General features: G+C 48.8%; 1 protein-coding gene across 1 annotated transcript; it reads left to right on the plus strand.

Moving 5' to 3' along the window:
• Window positions 1-14,684: 14,684 nt before the first annotated feature.
• LOC139706237 (gastricsin-like) lies at window positions 14,685-21,430 on the plus strand. Its single transcript, XM_071613936.1, has 9 exons — window positions 14,685-14,756; window positions 15,828-15,978; window positions 16,316-16,433; window positions 17,339-17,457; window positions 17,800-17,999; window positions 19,013-19,135; window positions 19,654-19,801; window positions 20,548-20,646; window positions 21,278-21,430. The coding sequence occupies exons 1-9, from the start codon at window positions 14,692-14,694 to the stop codon at window positions 21,428-21,430; spliced, it is 1,176 nt and encodes a 391-aa protein (XP_071470037.1). The 5' UTR covers window positions 14,685-14,691.
• The last annotated feature ends 594 nt before the right edge of the window (window positions 21,431-22,024 follow it).

A 22,024-nucleotide genomic window follows, 5' to 3' on the forward strand; every position in this document is an offset into this window, starting at 1 on the left:
GTAATGGAGCATAGGTGACGGGTAAGGGTCCCTACTCTAACAACCTGAGATGCTCTGTGGTCCACTTTACCACCCCCAAGCTACTCATGACCCCAGGACACAGATGCATGTCTATAGGCAGTGTGACTGGGGGGCACAATTCTCAGATCTAGATGTCTGTTCTCTCAGCTCTTAATCAACCTTGGCCAGAATTTTCTGAAGTTTCTAGACACCTATGTGCCCTTGCAACTTTCATGGGGTCTACGAGGGAGGAGCCTTTGCTAGATACTATTTCTAGGAGGACTTCTGTAGCTTGGGGACTGAATTAGGCAGATTGCATTTACCTGGTATCCTAGGTCCCAGGACTTCAATTTGAAGGAGGGCTGACCCTGAGCTATGGACATAGGCATAGCTCCTTGAATTACATGGACATCAAGCCCACTTTCTCTAACCAAGTCAGATCTCAGATCTCAGAGACCCAAATAAGGCAACTTCTGTCTTTGGAGACAAAACAGGTAGTTGAACCTATGGTTCACATCAGTTTCACATTCAGTCCAGTCACTATATGTCAGGAGGTCCCATACTTAAGTTATTCAATCATGACCCTCCTGCCTTTTGCTGTGTGTGTGTGTGTGTGTGTGTGTATGTGTGTATGTGTGTGTGTTACACTCCCCTGATGTGAGGGGTGGGAGAAGAGCGTGGGTTAGTTTCACACCCATCCCTCTGACTTCTGTGTAGTACCACACCTGGAGGTGTATAATAGTGGCTAGGGAGGACGTTGAGAGGTACTGGCTGGTTCAGGTGTGTGGACAGAACCACAGACACACTATGCTTCTTGTGGCTTGACTACTGACCTGTACTCAGTTGCCAGGCTTATGAAGGGGAGAGGGCCACCCATAGCAGTGCTCTGTATACTTCTTCTCTCCCATTCCTTGTTCCTCTCCTCTCCCTGATTAATCCTCCTTAGAAATGTGATTTTTACCAGTAAAAACTTATCAGACCCAATATATATTATTAATCAAATGGACCTATCGGATATCCACAGAGCATTTCATCCCAAAAGACCTCAATGCATTTTCTTTTCATGTGTCCCTGCAATCTTTTGCAAAATGGACGATATTTAAGGCCATAAGCAAGGTTTTGTAAATATGTAGCATTCTATGAAATTCCTCGTATGGTAATAGATCATAATGAAATGAAATTAGAACTCAGGAGATAGATTAAAATGACAGAAACGATACAAACACATCTGGATGGAATAATATACTTTTGATAGATCAGCAGGCCATAAAACACCAGGGGAGAAATTTTAAAATTCTTACAATTAAGAGACAGAGATGCCTCCTATCAGAATCTCCTGGACTCCGTGAAGGCCGTTGGGAGGGGAAAGGTAGAGCCATGAGGGCCTACATGAGAAAATTAGAAAAATCCCAATATACAACCTCATCAGAATCCAAAACCTGGAGAAGGAGGTAAATGATTAAGACCAGAGCTGAAATTCATGCAATAGAGCCTCAATTTTGAAAAATACAAAGGATCAATGAACAGGGAATTGAATCTTTGAAATGATACATAAGATTAACAAACCCCAGCCAAACTAACCAAAAGAAAGACAAAGAAGACCCAAATTAATATAAAATTAGAACCAAAAATGTAGATATCACCACACATATCACAGGAATCCTGACAATCATTATGGACTTTTTGGGAAAACTTATAGTCCAATAAATTGAAAAACTGAGGAGCAGTTGAGTTTCTAAACACCCATGGCCTACCTGAACCACGTGAACAGAGAAAAAAAACAGACCCAGGAGAATCAATGATATTGAAGCAGTAATTAAAAGTCTTCCACAAAAGAAAAGCCCAGGAAACGTGGATTCTCCTGTGAATTCTACCAGGCCTGTAAGAAGAATTAAAGCCAGTGCTTCCCAAGTTATTCTATGAAATAGAAATGGGGAGGAGAAGCAGTTCCAAATTTATTCTATGAAGCCAGAATCACCCTGATGCCAGAACTAGATAAGGACCCATAAAAGAAAGAATTCTACAGATCCATATCCCTGATGAACATAGATACAAAATTCCTTAATAAAATGTGAGCAGATCATATTCAACAACACAATAAAGAGATTATACATCATGATCAAGTAGGTTTCCTTCCTGTGTTACAAGGATGGTTCCAAATATGCAAATCAATATGTATAATTCATGAAATAAACAGAACTAAGGACAAAAGTCACATACTAATCTCAAAAGACACAGAGAAAATGATTTGGAGGGACGAGGGGCCAGGAGCAGAGGGGGTGCGGGCAGCGGGGTGGGTCTCTGGGGACCTTCGGCTGTCCTGTTGCTGTGGGTCCTGTGGTACCCGGGGCTACTTGCGGCGGGCCCAGGCGGTTGCCCGCAGTGGCAGGGACTTCTGGAAGGACCTAGCCTGCTGCGCCCTTCAGGTGACACTGAGCCTTCTAGAGTCCCTGGGTAAGGAGCCTCCACCTCCCCAGGGTGGGCCTGGCCACCTCCTTGTAACCCTCATAACCGCCCTGCGGGTTGTGGCGGGGTATCCCTAGGGTAGACTTGTCCAAGGTCGCTCAGCTGCCGGCAGCAACCAGGCAGATCTGTGGGGAGGTTCTCAGGACCCTCCACACGGTGGCCACGACCCGATCCAGGTTCTCTACATTCAGCCACCTTGAAACCAAACTGGCTGTCCTTCCCCTTCCAGGCAGGCAGAGGACTCATCCTCAGTCCAATTGGAACCTCGGTCATCTTTACTTACCTGCCACTCTTAGCCACTTCCCGGGTCCCCACCTTATCATACTCTTTGGTGGCATAACTACAGCCATCCTCCTTTCCCCACCCCCACTTTCTGGATACTGTTCTTCTTCTCAATCCATAGAGACTTGCTGGTCTCCGTTCTCTCCTTGAGAGAGAAAAAGTTGCTCTTCTTTGTTCTCAAGAAACAGTAACTTGCCTTCTGCAAAATCAGGTGATACTTGCTATGCCAGTGACAAGGGCCAAATCCGCAGCTAAGGCGCGGCCAAGATCCCGGCCTATTAAAGGTGATGCTCAAGGGGGAGTTGCTGCGGAGTCCCTCTCCTGCCACTGTCTCCACACCGAGCAGCCGGTCAGGTGCCGGACAATAAATCTGCTTATGCCTCTATCTTTGGATTGTGCCCCTGTCCTGCCTCACATTTCTTTCAGTCTTCAACTTTTGCAACTAACCTGGTTTTCCAGTCCTACTGCCACCATCTTTGAACCCCTCTGTCACAAACTTCTGTCACTAATGTAACCTGCCATCTTGACTGCTTCTCCTTTTTCTCACAGGCCACTTTGTATAGTCCCCAACCCTTGCATCAAGTGGTTCCCTTCTCTCTCTCTTTCTCTCTCTCGCTCTCTCTCTCTCTCTCACACACACACACACACACACACACACACACACACTGTTAATGATTTGCTAAGTCCAAATCAAAACTCCTGAACTTGGCATTCAAGATAATTTGAAATCTGGCTCCAGCTTACCTTTCTCACCTGACCTCTCTTGGTTCCATAAGTAGAGGTCATAAACTGGCAGATTCAACTGAAAACTGGGTTTCCACTGGCCAGCAGAATTTCTTTTTAAATTTAACTCGATATTTGTTTTAAAATTAGGCGATATTGTTCTTTAAAAAATCCAAATTTGGGGGCTGTGATTGTGGCTCAGTGGTAGGGCATTCACCTAGCACACATGAGGCACTGGGTTTGATCCAAAGCACCACATAAAAATAAATAAATAAAATAAAGGTATTGTGTCCAACTACAACTAAAAAGTATTTTAAAAAAATCCAAATTTCCACCAGGCATGATGGCGGACCCCAGCAAATCAGGAGGATAAGGCAGAAGAAGTTCAAGGCCAGCCATAGCAATTTACAGAGACCCTTAGCAACTTAATAAAAACTGTCTCAAAATAAAAAATAAAAAAGGAGGGGCTGGGGATGTGGCTCAAGTGGTAGCGCGCTTGCCTGGCATGCACGGGGCACTGGGTTCAATCCTCAGCACCACATAAAAATAAAATGAAGATGTTGTGTCCACCAAAAACTGAAAAATAAATATTAAAAAATTCTCTCTCTCCCTCTTTCTCTTTAAAAAAAAGATAGTAAATAAAAATAAAAAAGGACTGGGAAAAAAAAAAAGAAAATGTTTTGGAGAAAACTCATCCCCCAGTCATGATAAAATCACTAATAAAACTAAGTATATAGGGATCTTCCTTCAGCGTCACAAAGGTTATTCTATACAACAAGTCCAAAGCCACCATAATAGTGAGTGGGGAAAAACTAAAAGCATATTCTCTAAAATCAGGAACAAGACAAGCATATTCACTCTCCCAATTTCTGTTCAATGTAGCACTTGAAATTTTAGTCAAAGCAACTGGCCACGTGGAAGAAATAAAAGGGATACAAATAGGAAAGTGAAAATTCAGATTATCATTGTTTGCAGATCATATGATCCTATACTTAGAAGATCCAAAAACTCCACCAAAAGACTTTTAGAATTAATAATCAAGTTTAGTCAAGTATCAGGATGCAATATCAACACAAAAATATCAGTAACTTTTCTATTCATCAATAATGAATCTGCTAAAACAAAACGAAACCACAAAAAAAAATAGGGAAAGAATTCCATTCACAATAGCCTAAAAAAATAAGCAAGCAAGTAAATAAATAATCCTTTCATAAATGTAACCAAGGAGATGAAAGACACCCTGCAACAAAAATTATAGACAATGAAAAAAGAAATTGAAGAAGGCACTAGAAAATGGAAAGACATCCCATGTTCATGGACAGGCAGAATTAAATCATGTGAAAGTGCCATATTACCAGATGCAATTGACAGAGCCAGTGCAATCTCCAAATACCAACGACCTTCTTCACACACACACACACACACACACAAACAAACAACAACAACAAAACACAGCCCTAAAATTCATGTGGAAGAATAAAAGACCTAGAATAGCCTGCTTAGCAATGGTAACCCAAAAGACATATGCTGGAAGCCTCACAATATCTGGTTTCAAATTATCCTACAGAGCCACATCAACAGAAACAGCATGACACTGGCATAAAAACAGCCACATAGCCTAAGGGAGTGGAATAGAAGACCCAGAGACAAACCCACTCAGATTTTGTCATCTGATCCTTGACAAAGGCACCAAAAACCTATGGTGGAGAAAAAACAAACTTTTAAACACCTGAACCTGGGCAAACTGGATATCATGTGCGGGAGAGTGAAGCCAGGTGTCTCTCTCTCAACCTGTATAGGAGGCAACTCAAAATGGATCAGAGATCTAGGAAGCAGACCAGAGACTTTGTACCCTGTAAGAAATCACAGGGTCAATACTGATAAATAGGTATGGACAAGGACTTCTTTATTAGGACTCCTAAAGCTCAGGAAATCATACCAATTATTAATAAGTGGATGGCATCAAATCAAATAGTATCTGCACAGCAAAAGAAACAATTAAGAGTGTGAAGAGAGAGCCTACAGAATGGGAGACAATATTTTCCAGCTTCTCTTCTGACAGAGAATTAATATCCAGAATATATAAAGAACTCAAAATGCTTAAAACCAAGAAAGCAAATAACTCAATCAACAAATGGGGCAAACAACCAAATAGACATTTTTCAACAGAAAAAGACAAATGGTCCATAAATCATGAAAAATGTTCAACATCTTTATTAATCAAGAAATGCAAGCTGGGCACGGTGGCACAGGTCTGTAATGCCAGCAGCTTGGGAGGCTGAGGCAGGAGGATCGCAAGTTCAAATCCAGCATCAGCAAAAGTGGTATAGTAAACAACTCAGTGAGACCCTGTCACTAAATAAAATACAAAATAGGGCTGGGGATGTGGCGCAGTGGTTGAGTGACCCTGAGTTCAATCCCTGGTTTGATCCCCGCTCCAAAAAAAAGAATGCAAATCAAAACTATATTGAGATGGGGTCTGTTGGCACAGGACTGTATTTCCAGTGCCTCAGGAGGCTGAGACAGAAGGATTGCAAGTTGAGCCCAGCCTCAGCAACTCAGAAAGGACCTCAACAACTTAGTGATACCCTGTCTTTTAATAAAAAACAAAAAGTGCTGGGGATGTGGTTCAGTGGTTAGGCATCCCTGGGTTAAATCCCCAATACCAAAAAGGAAAAAAGAAAGAAGAAAAACACAATCTACACTGAGATTTTTTTTTTCTTCAGTCAGAATGACATACATCAAGAATACAAATAATAGTGAAGAATGGCAAGGATGTGAGGGAAAAGGAACATTTTCTAATATGCTGTTTGTGAAATTGTAAAATCATAAAACCACTATGGAAATCAGTATGAAGGATCCTCAAAATCTTGGAATGATCCTGGACAGTAGCACATGCCTGTATTCCTGAGCACATGCTACTCAGGAGGCTGAGGCAAGAGGATCACAGGTTCAAGATCAGCCTCAGTAACCTAGTGAGACCTTATCTCAACATAAAAACTGAAAAGGTCTGGGGATGTGGCTCAGTGTTAAAGCTCTCTTTGGTTGAATTCCCAGTACCCAAACACAAACACAAAAACAAACAACAAATCCCAAACAAACAAAAGTACTGTTATGGAGCCACCCTATGAACCAGCTGTGCTACTCCTGGCTGCTCCTGGTAGTTCATCCAAACATTAAAGGCGGCACACTGTGGGAATCACGCGCACACAGGTTTATAGCAGTGCGACTCCCAGGAGGCAAGGTATGGAGCCAGCCTTGTTGTCCAAGAACAGAGGAGTGGATACAGCAATGTGATTTATGTGCACAGTGGAGCTTATTCAGTCAGAAAGAAGATGAAATTATGTCATTTCAGGAAAATGGGTGTTAAGCAAAATGTGCCAGATTCAGACAGCCAAGGGTGGTACGTTTTTTCTTATGTGTAGAAGCTAGAGAGAAAAGTGGGGGTGGGGGAGTAAGGAGGGAGTCACCTGGGTTTGGGGTTGTGGATCAAAGGGAGACCAGTAGGATAGAGGAAGGGGACCAGGGAGGCAGGGAGGGACAGGGGAGTTACTGGGGAATAAATTGACAAATTTGTGATACATGCATGCATGAGAATGACAAAATGTGTTCTACCATTGTGTACAAATAATGCCCAAATAGAATTTACATTAAAAAAGGAAAAATTGCCATTTTTCACACTTTTTGTTGAAGTAAAATGCACATGAAAACAGATGAGCTATCAGGAGTAGAGCACACTTACTTCTCATGAGCCAGAGGACTCCACCTCACTCCCACCTGAATCAGGGAGTGGAATACTGCTGGTCAGGGTGGAGCTCACCTGTAATCCTAGCAATTTGGGACACTGAGGCAGGAGGATTGACAGGTCCAGGCACAGCAACTTAGCAAGCCCCTCAGAAACCCAGCAAGACCCTGTCTCAGAGTCAATAGTAAAAAGGACTGGGGGTGTAATTAAGTAGTAAAGCACCACAGGGTTCAATCCTGGGACACACACACACACACACACACACACACACACACACACCAAAAAGAAGAAAAGGAACCAGAATGAATAGTCTCAGTCTCACCTAAATCCTTTAGCCTTTGCCTCCCCTGCCCCAGCCCCTGCCCAATCTGAAGACCCAGACTCAGCTGACAGCCAGGTCTGCGGACAGGCACAGCCATGGGCAGGGCCTCACTGGGTTGGACAGCAGTGCTGCAGGCACAGACAGTTATCCCTTTTGACACACAAGCACACACAGGGTGGGAAAGGGCAAGAGGCCGTCAAGGTCAAAGAAGCCTCAAGTGGTGGAGATGGGTCTTCTAAGTCAAGTTCGTCCCATGTCACACTCAAGTCCTTCCATATGTGCTGAGAGGGCTCAGCAAAGAGAAGTAGGCTCCATGTGTCATCAGAAATCAATCTGTGTGGACATCTCTGACACTGTCCAGGAACACCCTTCATTCTTCTAGGACATATTTCTTTGAGTACTTTTGTCCATACACTTTAAATGCTCCCTGAGGGAGCCACCAAGTTCTTGCCTGATTGTACCTGCTGCCCATGACTGATGGGCCAAGACTGGGTGCCTCCAAGAAAAGTCCATCTGATATATATATATATATATATATAAATTTAAATGGCAGTAAGGATTTAACACAGTGATGCTCTACCACTTCGTTACATCCACAGGACTTTTAATTTATTTTTTTGAGAGATTATCTCATTAAATTGTTGAGGCTGACCTGGAACTTGTCATCTCCAGCCTCAGCCTCCTGATCTGCTGGATACACGCATGTGCTGCTCCATCTAAGTCAGAGAAATTTCTGAAGAATTTTGATTTCATTCTTTTCTCTGGAAACAAGAAACTCAGTTGTAATTGTTTAGTTCCATAGAAAAAGCCAGGAATGAGAACCAGAGAAAACATCTAGGGAGCATGCGAGATACTAGTCCATCTTCAAGTTTCACCCCCATCTACTCTTCCTGGGGCAGGGGCTGGAGCTGGGTTCATGGGCCTCCATCCACCTAGTGTACCCCCTTTCCACAAAGCCAGAAATTCATGCAAGGTGATGTTAATCAATAGAGCAGAGGAAAACAATCAGTCTTTCTATTACTTAGTTATAGACACAGAGATTTATTTTCAGATGTTTGAGGTGCACATAAATCAGATTCCGCTATGATGGGTAGGGTTCATGCCTGTAATTCCAGCAGCTCAGGAGGCTGAGGCAGGAGGATTACAAGGTCAAAAGCCAGCCTTAGCAATGGGGAGGAGCTAAGTAACTCAGTGAGACCCTGTCTCTAAATAACATACAAAATAGGGTTGGGATGTGGCCCAGTGGGAGAGTGCCCTGAGTTCAATCCCCTGTACCTAAAACCAAAACAAAAAACAGACTCCTCTATAGAAGGAGACAAGTCAGCCTTTCTGTGGGACTGTCAAGATGGTTGCATGATTCATTAAATACAAAGCACCCTGCCCGGCCTGCCCTCTGGGATGGGGTGTTTTCCAGGAGGGTAGGAGCCCATCTAAAACCTCAGGTCCAGTTCTTGCTTACAGTAGAAATCTCATCAGTGCAGAAGGAATGATGGAGATAGAAAATCACCACTAGGCAAACACCTTTGTAATGACTGTATTAGGCAAAACCGTTATCAGCTATTATACCCAGAGCAGGAGAATGAGGAGAAGCAGGAGGTTGGCACAGTCTCCACTCATCTCCCCAGAAGACTCTTATTAATAACTAAGCACAACAGTAAGTTGGCAGGCAAGAGACCTGCCAGAACCCACCTTAACCAAGGGACGGAGTCTAAGTGGGCAGGAACAGGACACCTGGACATCACACCATCCAGACAGGGCGCCCCGAGAGGGCTCATCCCCTCTGCAGCATTTTCAAAACACCGCCCTCCACCTCACCATGAGAAAACACCAGCATCACCTACAGCCAGGGGCAGTCTACAAAGGGACTGGTCAGGACAACAAAAAGTCACAAGGTCACAAGGGACAGAAAACCAAGGAGCTGGCACAGATGGAAGAAGAATGAAATGATCACCAAGAGCAATGTGGGAACCTAGACGGGATCCTGGACCAGAAAAGGAGCATTTGTGGCACAAATGGTGACATTTAGATTAGGTCTGTAGAGATCTTGATAGCATTATATCAGGGTAGATTCCTGAAGTGACCAGGGTATGATGCTTTTTGTGTGAGTTAACATTAGGGGGTCCTGCATGAACACTAGGAGGGACCACTCCTCATTATGTCACAGCTCTCTATGACTCTAGAGTTATGTCAACATTTAACAGTGTATACCCTTGAGCTTGAGAAAAACAAACATCAGGTCCAGTATGTTCCCAGTGGGTTTGGTTGGAGTAATGGTGAAAATATAAAACACACACCAACACTTAAGCAAAATCCAAAAGCCTGAGAAAATAGCTGAAACCTTAACTAAAAATGAACATAGATAACTGAGAAAGACTTAAGGTTATAGAGTAATTGTCCCCAGAGCTGAGTGGACAGTATCAGGGTTAGAATGCACAGGGAAACTGAGAATCCAGGCCCAAACTCAAGCCTACTGCAAGAGAGCCCTCTACCAGTACTGCTTAAGAAGTACCCGTTTGGCTCGGCATGATGGCACACACCTGTAATCCCAGCGACTTGGGAGGCTGAGGCAGGAGTGTTCAGAGTTCAAAGTCAGTTTCAGCAACTTAGCATATCCCTGAGCAAATTAGGGAGATCCTGTCTCAAAAAAACACATAAAAAGTGCTGAGATGTGTCTCAGTGGTTAAGTGCTCCTGGATCCATCCTTAGTACTAAAAAAAAAAAAAAAAAAAAAAAGTGCCCTTTCAGCCTCTGCTTGGATGTCTCCTGTCATGGGGAGCTCAGCACTTTACTCCTTTGATGAGTGTCGGGGGGTGAGCCCAGGTGCTGCTGAGAGCAGTGAGAACTGGAAACAACCTAGTGCCTAGGGCCAGCAGGAGAGAGCGCCAGGTAACCTCTGCAAGTGTTAAGTGATAAGGAAGTGGCATATCTTAATGCATGGAAAGGTGCACATGCCACAGTCCTGTGTGATAAGAGCAGAGCGAGTTGTGTTTACACACTGACCTCAGTGAGATTCAAGTCTAAGTGTGCACAATAAGGTCTGCAAGATAATGAAGGAAGGAGCAAGCAGCTGCACTTTGAAGAGTCCTTACTATTTTAAAAACTTTATTTATTTATTTTTTGGGGAGGTGCTGGGGGTGGAACCCATGGCATCAAGCATGCTATGCCTGTGCTCTCAAATGGAGCTACATCCAGCCCTAACCCTGCCTTGATATATAATTAATATATATATGATCTAAATGAAATTTAGCATCAATAATTTTTTTAAATCCTCCATGAAAAAATTTGGGTATTGTCATTTCATGAAGGATTCAAAGACCATCAGGGAACACCAGATGGGGAAAGATTCTAAGACTTGCTTATAGAAGAATGAAATTATGGCATTTGTGGGTAAATGGAACTGGAGAATATCATGCTAAGCCAAATAAGCCAATCCCATAGAACCAAAGGCTGAATATTTTCCCTGATATGCGGATGCTAATTCACTGTGGGGTGGGGGAGCATAGAGGTATTTGGACTAGAAAGAGAGGAGTGAAGGGAGGGGAGCAGGCAGGGGTAGAAATGATAGTAGAATGGATTGGACTTTATTACCAAATGCATGTAGATGGTTCACATGACCTGTGTACGTCATGTACAAACAGATGAATGAGAAGTTATATTCCATTTATATATGATGTGTCAAAATTCATTTTACTGTCGTGTGTAACGATTAGAATGAATTAAAAAATATATTAAAAAGATTCTAGGGCTGGGGCTGTATCTCAGTGGCAGAGGGCTTGTCTAGTATGTGTGAGGCACTGGGTTCAATTCTAACCATTGCATAAACAAAACTAAACCAAGAAGGGCATGCTGTCCACCTACAATGATAAAAAAATAAATAAAAATAAAAATAAAAAAGACTCTAAGGCTTGGTCTGAACAATGGGGTTAGAGCAACACAATTGATTAGTGATGTCTGGCTTGGGTGAACGATGGGTAGCGATAGCTTCCATGCTATGTATGTTACTCTTTAAGAGAGACTCTCATCTCTCAGTGTCATTTTAAAAGATGTCTTTGAGCTGGTAAAGGGGTCATAGCAGGAAAAAGGCCTCTTTGAGGCACATGTTGTAGGATTGGGGGCAAGAGAAGCGGATATCAGCTTTTATGAAGTAGACACCACGGGGAAGACAATCAACATTCTCCACTTTTGGGGGGTCAATGTAGGGTTAGGTGGGCACATGGGGAAGGCTTGGGTCTTGAAAGGTGAAGCAAGTTTTCATGTGGGTGCATTTGGGAAGGGTCTTTCATATGGAGGACAGAGCATGGAGGCAAGAAAATACCACCCCTTCTTGTGAGAAAGGAGTGTGCACAGTGGAAGAAGAGCTTGGACACTTGGCAGGAAATGGAGAGCATCCTGCATGGTTGAGTGTCAAGCTTGGATTTCATTTAGTTAGCCACAGGGGACTATAACTTTGTGTGTGTGTGTGTGTGTGTGTGTGTGTGTATTGAATGCATGGTGATTTGCCAATGAGCAACATCCCCTGAGCTTTTTAAATATTATTATTTGATATTTATTTTGAAACTGGCTGTCACTAGTTGCATAAGGCTTTATTACATTGGTGAGTCTGGCCACAAAATTGCAATCCTCCTACCTCAGTCTCCTGAGATGCTAGGATTACAGCCATGTGACACTGCACACAGCTTATGACAAACTTTGAGGCAGGTGAGGCAGAAAGGAAATGAGAAATGGGCATGCAGAAGAATTGCCTCTTTCCTGGACACCAGCAGCCTGTGGCCCTGAGATCCCTCTGTGTCAAGGTCTCCCAGGAGAGAAGTTTGGGTTATTAGGAGGAAGTGTGCACCCTGGGATAATGGGGTTTGGGGTATAGCAGAGCTTCAATGAGAACAAGTCCCTGGGCTCCATCAACTCTACTGATTTCCTAAGCCCAGAGCTGGACACGGAGATGTGGAAGGCCCAGTCTCTGCACGTGGGTGCATTTGGTCCATGGAGAGGAGGCCCACGGCTAGACACTGGAGACCCAGCACCATGTTGCTGCTGTGTGGTGTCTTGGTGAGAAGATGATATTGGTTGGAAGCCAGCAGGTCAGGCCTCCTTGGGCTTCTGTGTGGGGTCAGAGGTGGCCCAGGAGGACTTCTCAGGTGCCTTCAAACACTGCAGATTCCAGTCATGTCAAGAGTGAGTCTTCTGTGTATGGAGGGTGGGTGGTGGGACAGGACAGGGGAGGGGAGGAAGTAGGCCACCTGGGTCTCCCAGGAGACTGACAGGAGGAACAGGTGGGTGGGAGGGACTGCAGATCCTCAGGGCCAGGCTGCTGAGCAGGATGCCTATCCTGATGCTGAAGCCAGGGACACTCAGAAGGGATGTGGTGTGACTAGGCCTGGGGAAGGCTAGCCTGACAACTGTCAGACCCCTGGTTTCCTACCACAGGAGGAAGGGTCCCTGGAAGCCCACGCTGGGCTCTAGTAGGCCTCCCGAGGTCAGAGCATTCCATGGAATTAGCAGGAATCCAAGGATCCTATGACTCTTTTTCCTTCTCTTCCGGATGTGGGGATGCCCAGCTCAGGGGAAATGCTCCCTGCCTTGCCTTCCTCTCCAGAGCCCACATGGCTCTGGGGACTGCAGGGAGGAAGGGACCTGAGTTGGCATTGACAACCATCAGGCAGGGACCTCTCTTTCTGGGAGAGCTGGGCACACTCTAGTTCCTTCCCTGCCTCCCCCATCATGAGGCCTGGGGAGGATGCCCAGGTCTGGATAGGCAGTGGGCGGTGGTGGCCAGAGTGGAAAATCCCCTGCTGGCCAGATGCTGTCTTTGGTTGGCAGGTGTGGCCCTGGCCTTCTGCCTGGGGCCCAAAGCTGTGACCAATCTCTTTGGAGCCCTGAGTGCTGGGTACAAAGTGGAGAAAGGGTGCTGGCATGGGGACTTTTTCCTGGCAGTCCAGTTTCAGGTCAGCTCAGCCTTGGGAAGATTGTAGATGGGAAGAGGGGGAGGTGGCAGTGAGGGGTAGGGGAGGTGGGGGGATGGGTGTGTGTGGGGCCCAGATGATGGTGAGAGGGACATGAAAAAGCAGACCTGGGCCAGAGAGGGGCAGACCAGGGCTTGGTGAAGGGCATTGGGGGACACAGAGGCCTCCCAGGAGAACTAGGGCAGGGCAGAGTTGCAGGGGGTGTAGGGAGAGACAGTGAAGAAGGGGACAAGGACAGGGTGGCCCTCTGCTTGTGCCCTGTTCCCGGCTCCTCTCCATTCTGTTGCCCGAGGCATGGCCAATGCCCAGATGGTGTACCCTGTGAGTGTGACCTGGGCATGTGCTGAGGGTTTCTCCAAGTCCCCTGATGGATGTGGAGAACCTCAGAAGAAACCCCCAGTCAATGATTTCTGCCACTGGTCTCCAGCCGCATCCCCAGCATCAGAATTGCCTTGTTAGCAACATGTCCTCCTCACTATACTACCTACTCATCCGGGACCCCCACACATACCCCAATTCCATCCCAAGGATTTGGGGTGCTGGGAGCCAGTACTTGAGCCAGACCACCAGGGGCATACTTAAGAACACAGTTCTCAATGATGTCACCCCTACTGGGGGACGTTAGTTAACCCCTAGACACATTTCTGATTGTTACAGCTCAGGGACTGCTCCTGGAACCTCGTGGGCAGCCACCAGGATGGTGTGAACCTGCCTATAGAACACAGGAGAGTGCCCATGACAAAGATCCTGTGATCCCCAATGTTAAGACTTGCTGGCCAAGAAACCTGCTTAGGATCCTATGCCCCTCTCTCTGTCTCTGCCTCTTTGTGGCCCTCACCCCAAAATGCACACACAAACCACTGGATCCTGGAGGAGGAGCAGCTCTGCCCCTCCATCTTATGGCTACTTTGTTCTGTTTTATCGCCCGTACCTCCTGGCCTCTGCTATTGGATTCAAAAGTCAACAAGTTGAAAAGTCAGCTGTGGCCATGGTCCAGGGGGAAAAACATAGAGAAACAATGGCTACCTGGTGTGCAGGGGACACCCTGGTTAGGGTCATGCTTGCCCAGGGCACGGAGGGAGGGACTCAGCCACATCCAGGGGGTATAAAGAGGGAGTGCTGAAGTCTTCACTCCAGTGCGACTGTGGATCTCAGAGTGGCGCTTGCTCTGTGACCAGCTGGGAATCGGCATCATGAAGTGGATGGTGGTGGCCTTGGTCTGCCTCCTGGCCTTGGAGGCATCGACTACACTTGTCAGGTGAGTGTGGATCTGACTGTGGGTGCAGGGAACCTCAGGAAGCCTGCAGCCTGTATGGAGCAGCTAGTCAGGGGGCAGCAGCTGTGTCTGAGCAGGATTCCCTGTTGGTCCAGGGAAGGCTGCCCTTGCTGGAGCCTCCCAGACTGAGGGGAGAAGATGGTCCTGAAGCAGAGAGTAGGGTGACTATGCCCACGCCGGCCTTTACAAGAAGGGTGTGGTTTCTTCATACAGAGAATAACAGTCCTTTCTAGAGGAGACAGATAATCTCTCCAAAAATTTCCTGAGACCCCAAATTGGTTGGAAGAAGCCAAAGTCATTTTAGCAAAAACACTAATTCCTGTAAATCACTATAACATGAGGTGTTGAAAATTCAGGATGGAGCAGGTGATCTGGTTCAGGAGACCATAGGGCTCCCTGCTTGGCACCCTGCCTGCTGTGCCACCTGGTAAGAGTGCAGAGGGCCTTTCCTGTGTGCAGTTTTATAGCCACACATTCAATCAGCTGCAGATTAAACATATTAGGGGATTGTTGCTGCTCCCCTACTCCATGGTGTATCTCATAGGCAGTACCAGGTATCAGAGTGCACCACAGGAAGGGACGCCCTTTGGTGTGAGTTTTGCTATTTCTGAGATCTATTTTATTTTATTTCTACGTTTTCATGTTTCTGGTAACTGCACCCAGGTCAGGCACATGCTCAGCAAATGTTCTCCCACTGAGTCACATCCCAGACCTGAACCTTAAACAACAAAAGAACAAATATCAGCAGACATCCTCTGGAAGGTGTAAAGTCCCAGCGTCCCAAGTCCCTCTCCCCTTCATGGGAAGTATTTTCAGGGTCTCTGAGAGCAGAGGACAGGGCAGGAGCAGGACCCCTGAGAGGGGCTGAGGGCAGGCATGAGGGAAGTTCATTGTTTCCTGAGTCTTGGAGAAGTGCTGAGTGAGGCTGAAAGAAGTAGAGAAGGAAAGAAAGAAGAGAAAGAGGGAAAGAGGCGAGGGAGAACATCAGGGAGAGAAGAAATGAGAAGGTAGAGGAAGGAGGGGGGCCCTGCCCTGACACCCAGCCTCCCCTAGGGTCCCCCTGAGGAAAATGAAGACTATGCGTCAGACCATGAGGGAAAAGGGCTTGCTGGGGGACTTCCTGAAGACCCACAAGTACGACCCCGCTCAGAAGTACCGCTTCAGCGACTTCAGCGTGCTCTATGAGCCCATTACCTACATGGATGTGAGTCCCAGAGCTCCAGGTGTCCCTGTCCCTGCCAAACCTGGGGACTCCCTGCACTCCCACCCTGAGGCTGCTCCCTTCTCCCAGTCCTGCCAGCCTGGGCCACCCTGCTGAGAGTGGCCCATTGGGCAGAGCATGGGGAGGGCCCCAGCTGACCTGGCAGCTGAACCACAGATACCACGTGGCTGCCCTGGGCAGGCTGGGACTGAGGCCTGTGTGTCTGGGACCCTGGCTTTTGGTGGTACTGTAGGGCAGGGCTGTCCTTCCTGCTCTGCCCTTGGAGAAGCCTGGCCCCTGGGTCCCCCTAATGCTCACAGCTGTCCCCATGGCTCCCCAGGCTGCCTACTTTGGTGAGATCAGCATCGGGACTCCACCCCAGAACTTCCTGGTCCTGTTTGACACTGGCTCCTCCAACCTGTGGGTGCCCTCGGTCTACTGCCAGAGCCAGGCCTGCAGTGAGTGCTGGGCTGGGCAGGGAGGGCCCCTGGGCAGGGCTGGGCACTGGCATGTCCAGGGATGCAGGCAGGGAAGGGTGCTCACTCCTGAGGAGGACCAGGGACTTGTTTAGGGTCTCAGGGCATCAAGAAGCCAGAGGGAGGAGGCTGGCCCTGCTCCAGGGTGGCCCCTTGCCTTGCCTCATGTCAGGATGGACCCCTTCATCTCTGCCGTCCACCTCACCCCCTCCAGTTCATTCCGCTCCACCCTCTCCTGCTCACCGGGCAGTGCTGTTCCTCCCCTCAGGACGCTGTCCACTCTGTGCCTCGCCCTCCACTCTCCTATCCACTAGCTTCTCCCTGAGTGTCTCCAGGGACTGACCACAACTATGCTGGATGTGGTCCCTGTCCTGGAGTCATTTAGGGAGACAGAGGATCTTCAGTTTTAAGGCTGCCCTGATTCATTCCAAAACCTTGGGGCTGGAATGTGGACATCTCTGTCCACCATGGGCACAACCCATGCCATCTCCATATCCCACTATGCCCAGCTCCTGGGTGAATTGAGGTTGGGGTGAGTGGATTCCTCTCTAGGTCTCCCTCCCACTCCTCACTGGATGAGCATTTCCCACCAGGCTTTGTGCCAGTTTTTACTGGGGTAGTGATAGAGGTGGAGTCTAGGGCACCTGCTTACAGGGAGGTCATCATCCAGGCATCCAATTACGTGTGAAACATGGGCTTTCAGGCCAATGCCTTCCAACTAAGAGGATCCTGGGGCCAAGGCTGTCAGTCCCTCCTTGGTGACTAGGTGGGGGTGCTGAAGGCTCTGTCTGAGAGCTTAGGCTGAGGGCCAGGCAGGGTGCAGCCCATGAGCCTGAGAGCCAGGCCGCCCTCTGCTCACCCCTGGCCTCCATGGCTCCCTCCTGCAGCCACACACCCTCGCTTCAACCCCAGCAAGTCCTCCACCTTCTCCACCAACGGGCAGACCTTCTCCATGCAGTATGGTACCGGCAGCCTCACTGGCTTCTTCGGCTATGACACCCTGACTGTGAGTGCTCCAGCTGCCACCCCCACCCTGGATGAGGGGGTGTGAGAGGGTGGGGACCTAGATGTCCTTGTTCTTTCCTGTCCAGGGATGGGGCACCAGAGTGACCAGTCAGAGAGTGCCTTTTTTCAGGAGCTCAGAACTGGAGGGCAGAGGTGTGGGGATGGGAAGCTACAGTGAAGGAGGCCCTTGGAAGAGAAATGGCTGTTGGGATGCCTGTGGAGAAGTGGGCAGATGGGCCAGAGGAGGAAGGATGACCATGGCGGTTCTCTGGTGGCATGGGGCAGGAGGACATAGATGCAGTCAGAAGTGTCACCTCCACTCCAATGTGTCTTCCCCCCACAGGTCCAGAGCATCCAGGTCCCCAACCAGGAGTTCGGCCTGAGTGAGCAAGAGCCGGGTACATTTTTTGTCTATATGCAGTTCGATGGCATCATGGGCCTGGCCTACCCTGCCCTGTCCGCAGGAGGTGCCACCACAGCCCTGCAGGGCATGCTGCGGGTGGACGCCCTGTCCAGCCCCATGTTCAGCGTCTACCTCAGCAAGTGAGAGACTGCCCTGCGGGTCCCTAACTCCTGCCCTGTACCAAGCCCTGATCCCTTGGGGTGTGGAGACCTCCCAGCAGGGGGTGGCTGGGCCACACTTGTTCAGAGCCTCAGCTCCTGGCTCTGACTCTCCTGCTCCCCTGCCCCTGCCCCAGTCCACTCTCATGACCCTTTGCCTTCCTAGGCAGGATGGTCCTCCTTCTTCTGACTGAACTTCTCCCGGGTGTCGCTGCTCTAATTCCCCATGTCTTGGGCCTGCCTCCTGCTCTGGGCCCCGAGAGCCCACTTCCTCACCTGTGCTTCTCCCCAAGGCCTCTCTGTACAGTGACCTGCTGCCTCTCCTCCTGCTTGTGTCCTTCTAGGTCTTGGAGTCTTCTGGTCTAGGCCCTCGACTGACTCCTCACCCACTGTCCCCACAGCCCCCACAGCAGGCCAGGTCAGGAGGGCCCTGGGCCTGGCTTTTCTCTCTTGCTGTCCAGCTTTCTTCCTCTCTACTGTCTAGAGTCAGTTCCAACTTCTTGCTGTGGCTTGGTCTCCTTATCCTGCTTTCAACACATTGACCCTGTCACTAACCCTGGGGACTCCTTTTGGCTGTTTACACCTCCACATGAAACTCTAGGAACGACCCACTCTACTACCACTAAGGGGAATCTTCTGGAAGAAACATGGCCTGTCTTTTCCTCCCCTCCACCAAAGCCCTGTCCATGTCCACTTGCAGAGGAAAAGAAAAAGTTGGGTATCTGTGAGGCTCCTGGTGACAGGACGCAGCAAAGGCATGAAATCAAAAGCAGAAGACAGCACAGTGTGGGTGGGGTCTGCAGAGTTGGGGCTGTCCTTGACATAGGGCATTGTGGGACAGTGCCATTCAGAAGTCTCAGGGGACTCATGGACCTGTCTTCAGAAAAACCCTTTGGAAATCAGGGAAGGAGCTCTTTCCCTGTGAAGGTGACTGCTTAGCATGGGTGCCCACTCCTTGGCCACTCCCTCACTTCCTTTGCCTGTGTGTCCTGCAGCCAAGAGGGATCTGAGGACGGAGGAGCGGTCATCTTTGGAGGTGTGGACGAGAGCCTGTACACAGGGCAGATCTTCTGGGCTCCTGTCACTGAGGAGCTCTACTGGCAGATCAGCATCCAGGAGTGAGTCTGGGTTGGGGGTCCCTGGGGACGCCCCTTCCTTGGAGCTGGCTTCTTGGCACCCGTAGCATGCACTCATCCAGGCTCCACTGAGGTGTGGTCACCGAGGACTCCTGTGGCCTGTCCTCCCTAGAGCCTCAGCTGGCCTCTGCAGGGGCATCAAGGCTGGGTCTGGAGAAAGGGGTGGGGGGCACATGTGGAATCCCAAGTATTGGAGAAGCTCCTGTCCAATCACACAGGACACCAGAGATTCAAAACTGAGGTATGTGGGACAACTAACTTGTTCCATGTCTTTTTAAAAAAACATGATGTCCCTGGTTTTCAGTGCCTCTCGAAACTTCCTTGAAGTTATTAGAAATAGACCCCTGGGCCATTTAGGTGACCCTGCATAGACCTAGTGGGAATGTGAGACAGGGTGTCGTTGCATTGGCCTCCAGTTTGCTTGCTCCCCAGTGCCGGGAAGGTCCCCCCTGGTTGCCCTGACCTGGTCGGGCTGAGGCTGCCCTCTTCTTGCCACCCAGGTTCTATGTTGGGGAAGAGGCTTCTGGCTGGTGCTCCCAGGGCTGCCAGGCCATGGTGGACACAGGAACCTCTCTGCTTGTTGTGCCCAAGAAGCATCTGAGCTCCCTTCTGCAGACCATTGGGGCCCAGGAGGATGAGTATGGACAGGTGGGTGTGGCATGGATGTCCCCTGGCCAGGAGAGTCCACTCAGAGCCATTTCTAGTTCCACATGGGACACCAGACTAGCATGGGCTCGATGCTTGTGCTGCCCAATGTACTGAATGTGGGGTACCCAACACCAGGCCCTGGGACAGGATGAGGCTGGAGGGTGGTTACGGTGGAGCCATATGTGGGTGCTGAGGGACATGGGAAGTCACTGTCAGGCACGAATTTCTTCTGTGCTACCGTCCACTCAGGAAATCAGATTGATCGCTGGTTGGGTTTTTGAGTTAGAACAATGTAACTGGAATGTTGGGGCAACAAAGGGAGCTACAAGGGACAACCTTCAGTCCACATCTCCCTCTCCTCCACACAGATATGCCCCCTCGCTCCTGTGTGTCCTGCCAAATGAGATGGGTCACCTAATTAGCCTTCCCCACTAGGGGAGGGAGCCCTGGTCCACTTTTTGCACATGGCTGTGTGATTTCAAAGGACACCTGCAGGGAAAGGGCAGTGATTCAACCTCTCAGAGGGGTCATTCAGGCAGGAGGAGCATCTTTGGGTGTGGGACATTCTCAGGTCTCTCCAGATGTCACCCACTCTAGCAGTGCACGTGACACCCACTCAGTACCTACATAGCATTTGCACTGAACTGTGCCCTTTGCTCCAAAAAGAGGTCTTGGGCATCCGGGAGGCTTAGGAGGTGCTCTGGGGTGGGGAATGAGGGGACCTGGAAGAACTTGTTTCTCTGCAGTTTTTCGTGAACTGTAATGACGTCCAGAACCTGCCCACCTTCACCTTCGTCATCAACGGGGTGCAGTTCCCTCTGCCGCCCTCTGCCTACATCCTCAATGTGAGTCCTGGTCCCTGAGGCTGGGCCACTGGGGTGGAGGAACAGGTGCAGCCAGAAAAGCTCCACCTGGCCCTGTGCCATTTCCCAACTCATGCCACCTGGGATTATCCCCACCAGAAGAGTGTCACCCATGATCAGTTATTCTCTTAATCAGTGGAGAGGGGCTCTGTCTAGGGCTAGCCACTGTGTGCAGCCTGGTGCCCAGGCTTCCCACATGATTGTCACAGCATTTGATGGGGAAGATTCTCATTCTGTTTTACAAATGAAAACCTGGAGTTTCATAGAGGTTCAATAACTGATCCCACTGCACAGATGATGAGGGTGAAGGCAAAGTTTCAATCAAGTTCGTCTTCCTCCAAGCCTTAATGATCCTGAAGTCCTGCTATAAATCATATGCAGGAAGGGACTTGGGGGAAGAAGAGTTTCCCCCCATGGGGACAGGCCAAGGCAGCCTGAATTCACCGATTTGAGAACCTCTCCCAACAGCCCCTACTCTGGTGAATCAGCTGGTCTTTGAGTCCTCAGGGGCAGTTCTTTCTCTGCTCATCTTTAAAAGTGTGCCAGTGACCCAGGGCTGAGGGCTGAGTAGTGCCCAGGCCATGTGTGACAAATGCCTTTCTCTGTGGAGCAGGAGGATGGCTACTGCTCTGTGGGACTGGAATCCATCGACATGTCCTTGGAGGATGGCCAGCCCTTTTGGATTCTTGGGGACGTCTTCCTCAGGTCCTACTATTCCATCTTTGACCTGGCCAACAACAGGGTGGGCTTTGCCACTCTCGCCTAGACTTTCCCCTGGACACCTGGGCTCCCGACCTCCTCTCGGCCCCATGTTCCCTGGGGCTCTCTGTGTGTCCTCTCTGCATTCTGCCTTCCTCTGTGGACCTTCTCTAATAATAAATAGTTTCCCATGTTACCAACCTGTTGTTTTTGGAGCTTTCTTGTGGCGTGGTCTTAGCCTCGGGGAATGAGGAGAGTAGGAATCAGGACAAGTCTCCCTCTGGAGGACTTGTGTGGCCATGAGGTTCCCTGGTGGGTCACTGAGATGATAAGAGAAAGAGAGCCTGAGCTGAGGCTTGGGAGAGGCCCTGACCCCTCAGAGCCTGGAGTGTCTGCACAGCTTCCCTCTAGAGAGGCTGACCGTGGTAAAGGGTCCCATCTCTAACCACCTGAGATGCCCTGTCGGTCCACTTGTCCACACCCTGGGGTACCGCCAACCCCAGGACCCACATGTATGTCCTCTCAGAGTGTGACTGGGGGCCCAATTCCCAGATCTAGATTGTTGGAGTCTGTAAACAAGTCAAAATAACACCTGGCATTTTGCCAGGGGAATGTTAAAGTTTGTAAACAAGTCTGGATGGTGCCTGGCAAAATGCCAGAG

Source organism: Marmota flaviventris, chromosome 6 (genome assembly GCF_047511675.1).
Source record: "Marmota flaviventris isolate mMarFla1 chromosome 6, mMarFla1.hap1, whole genome shotgun sequence".
Classification (NCBI taxonomy): domain Eukaryota; kingdom Metazoa; phylum Chordata; class Mammalia; order Rodentia; family Sciuridae; genus Marmota; species Marmota flaviventris.

Bases quoted from the DNA above. Each gene is read 5' to 3' on its own strand.
- LOC139706237 (XM_071613936.1), top strand. From the start codon at position 14,692: ATGAAGTGGATGGTGGTGGCCTTGGTCTGCCTCCTGGCCTTGGAGGCA. The intron at 14,757-15,827 runs GTGAGTGTGGAT...AGCCTCCCCTAG, and splicing joins GCATCGACTACACTTGTCAG to GGTCCCCCTGAGGAAAATGA. The intron at 18,000-19,012 runs GTGAGAGACTGC...TGTGTCCTGCAG, and splicing joins TTCAGCGTCTACCTCAGCAA to CCAAGAGGGATCTGAGGACG.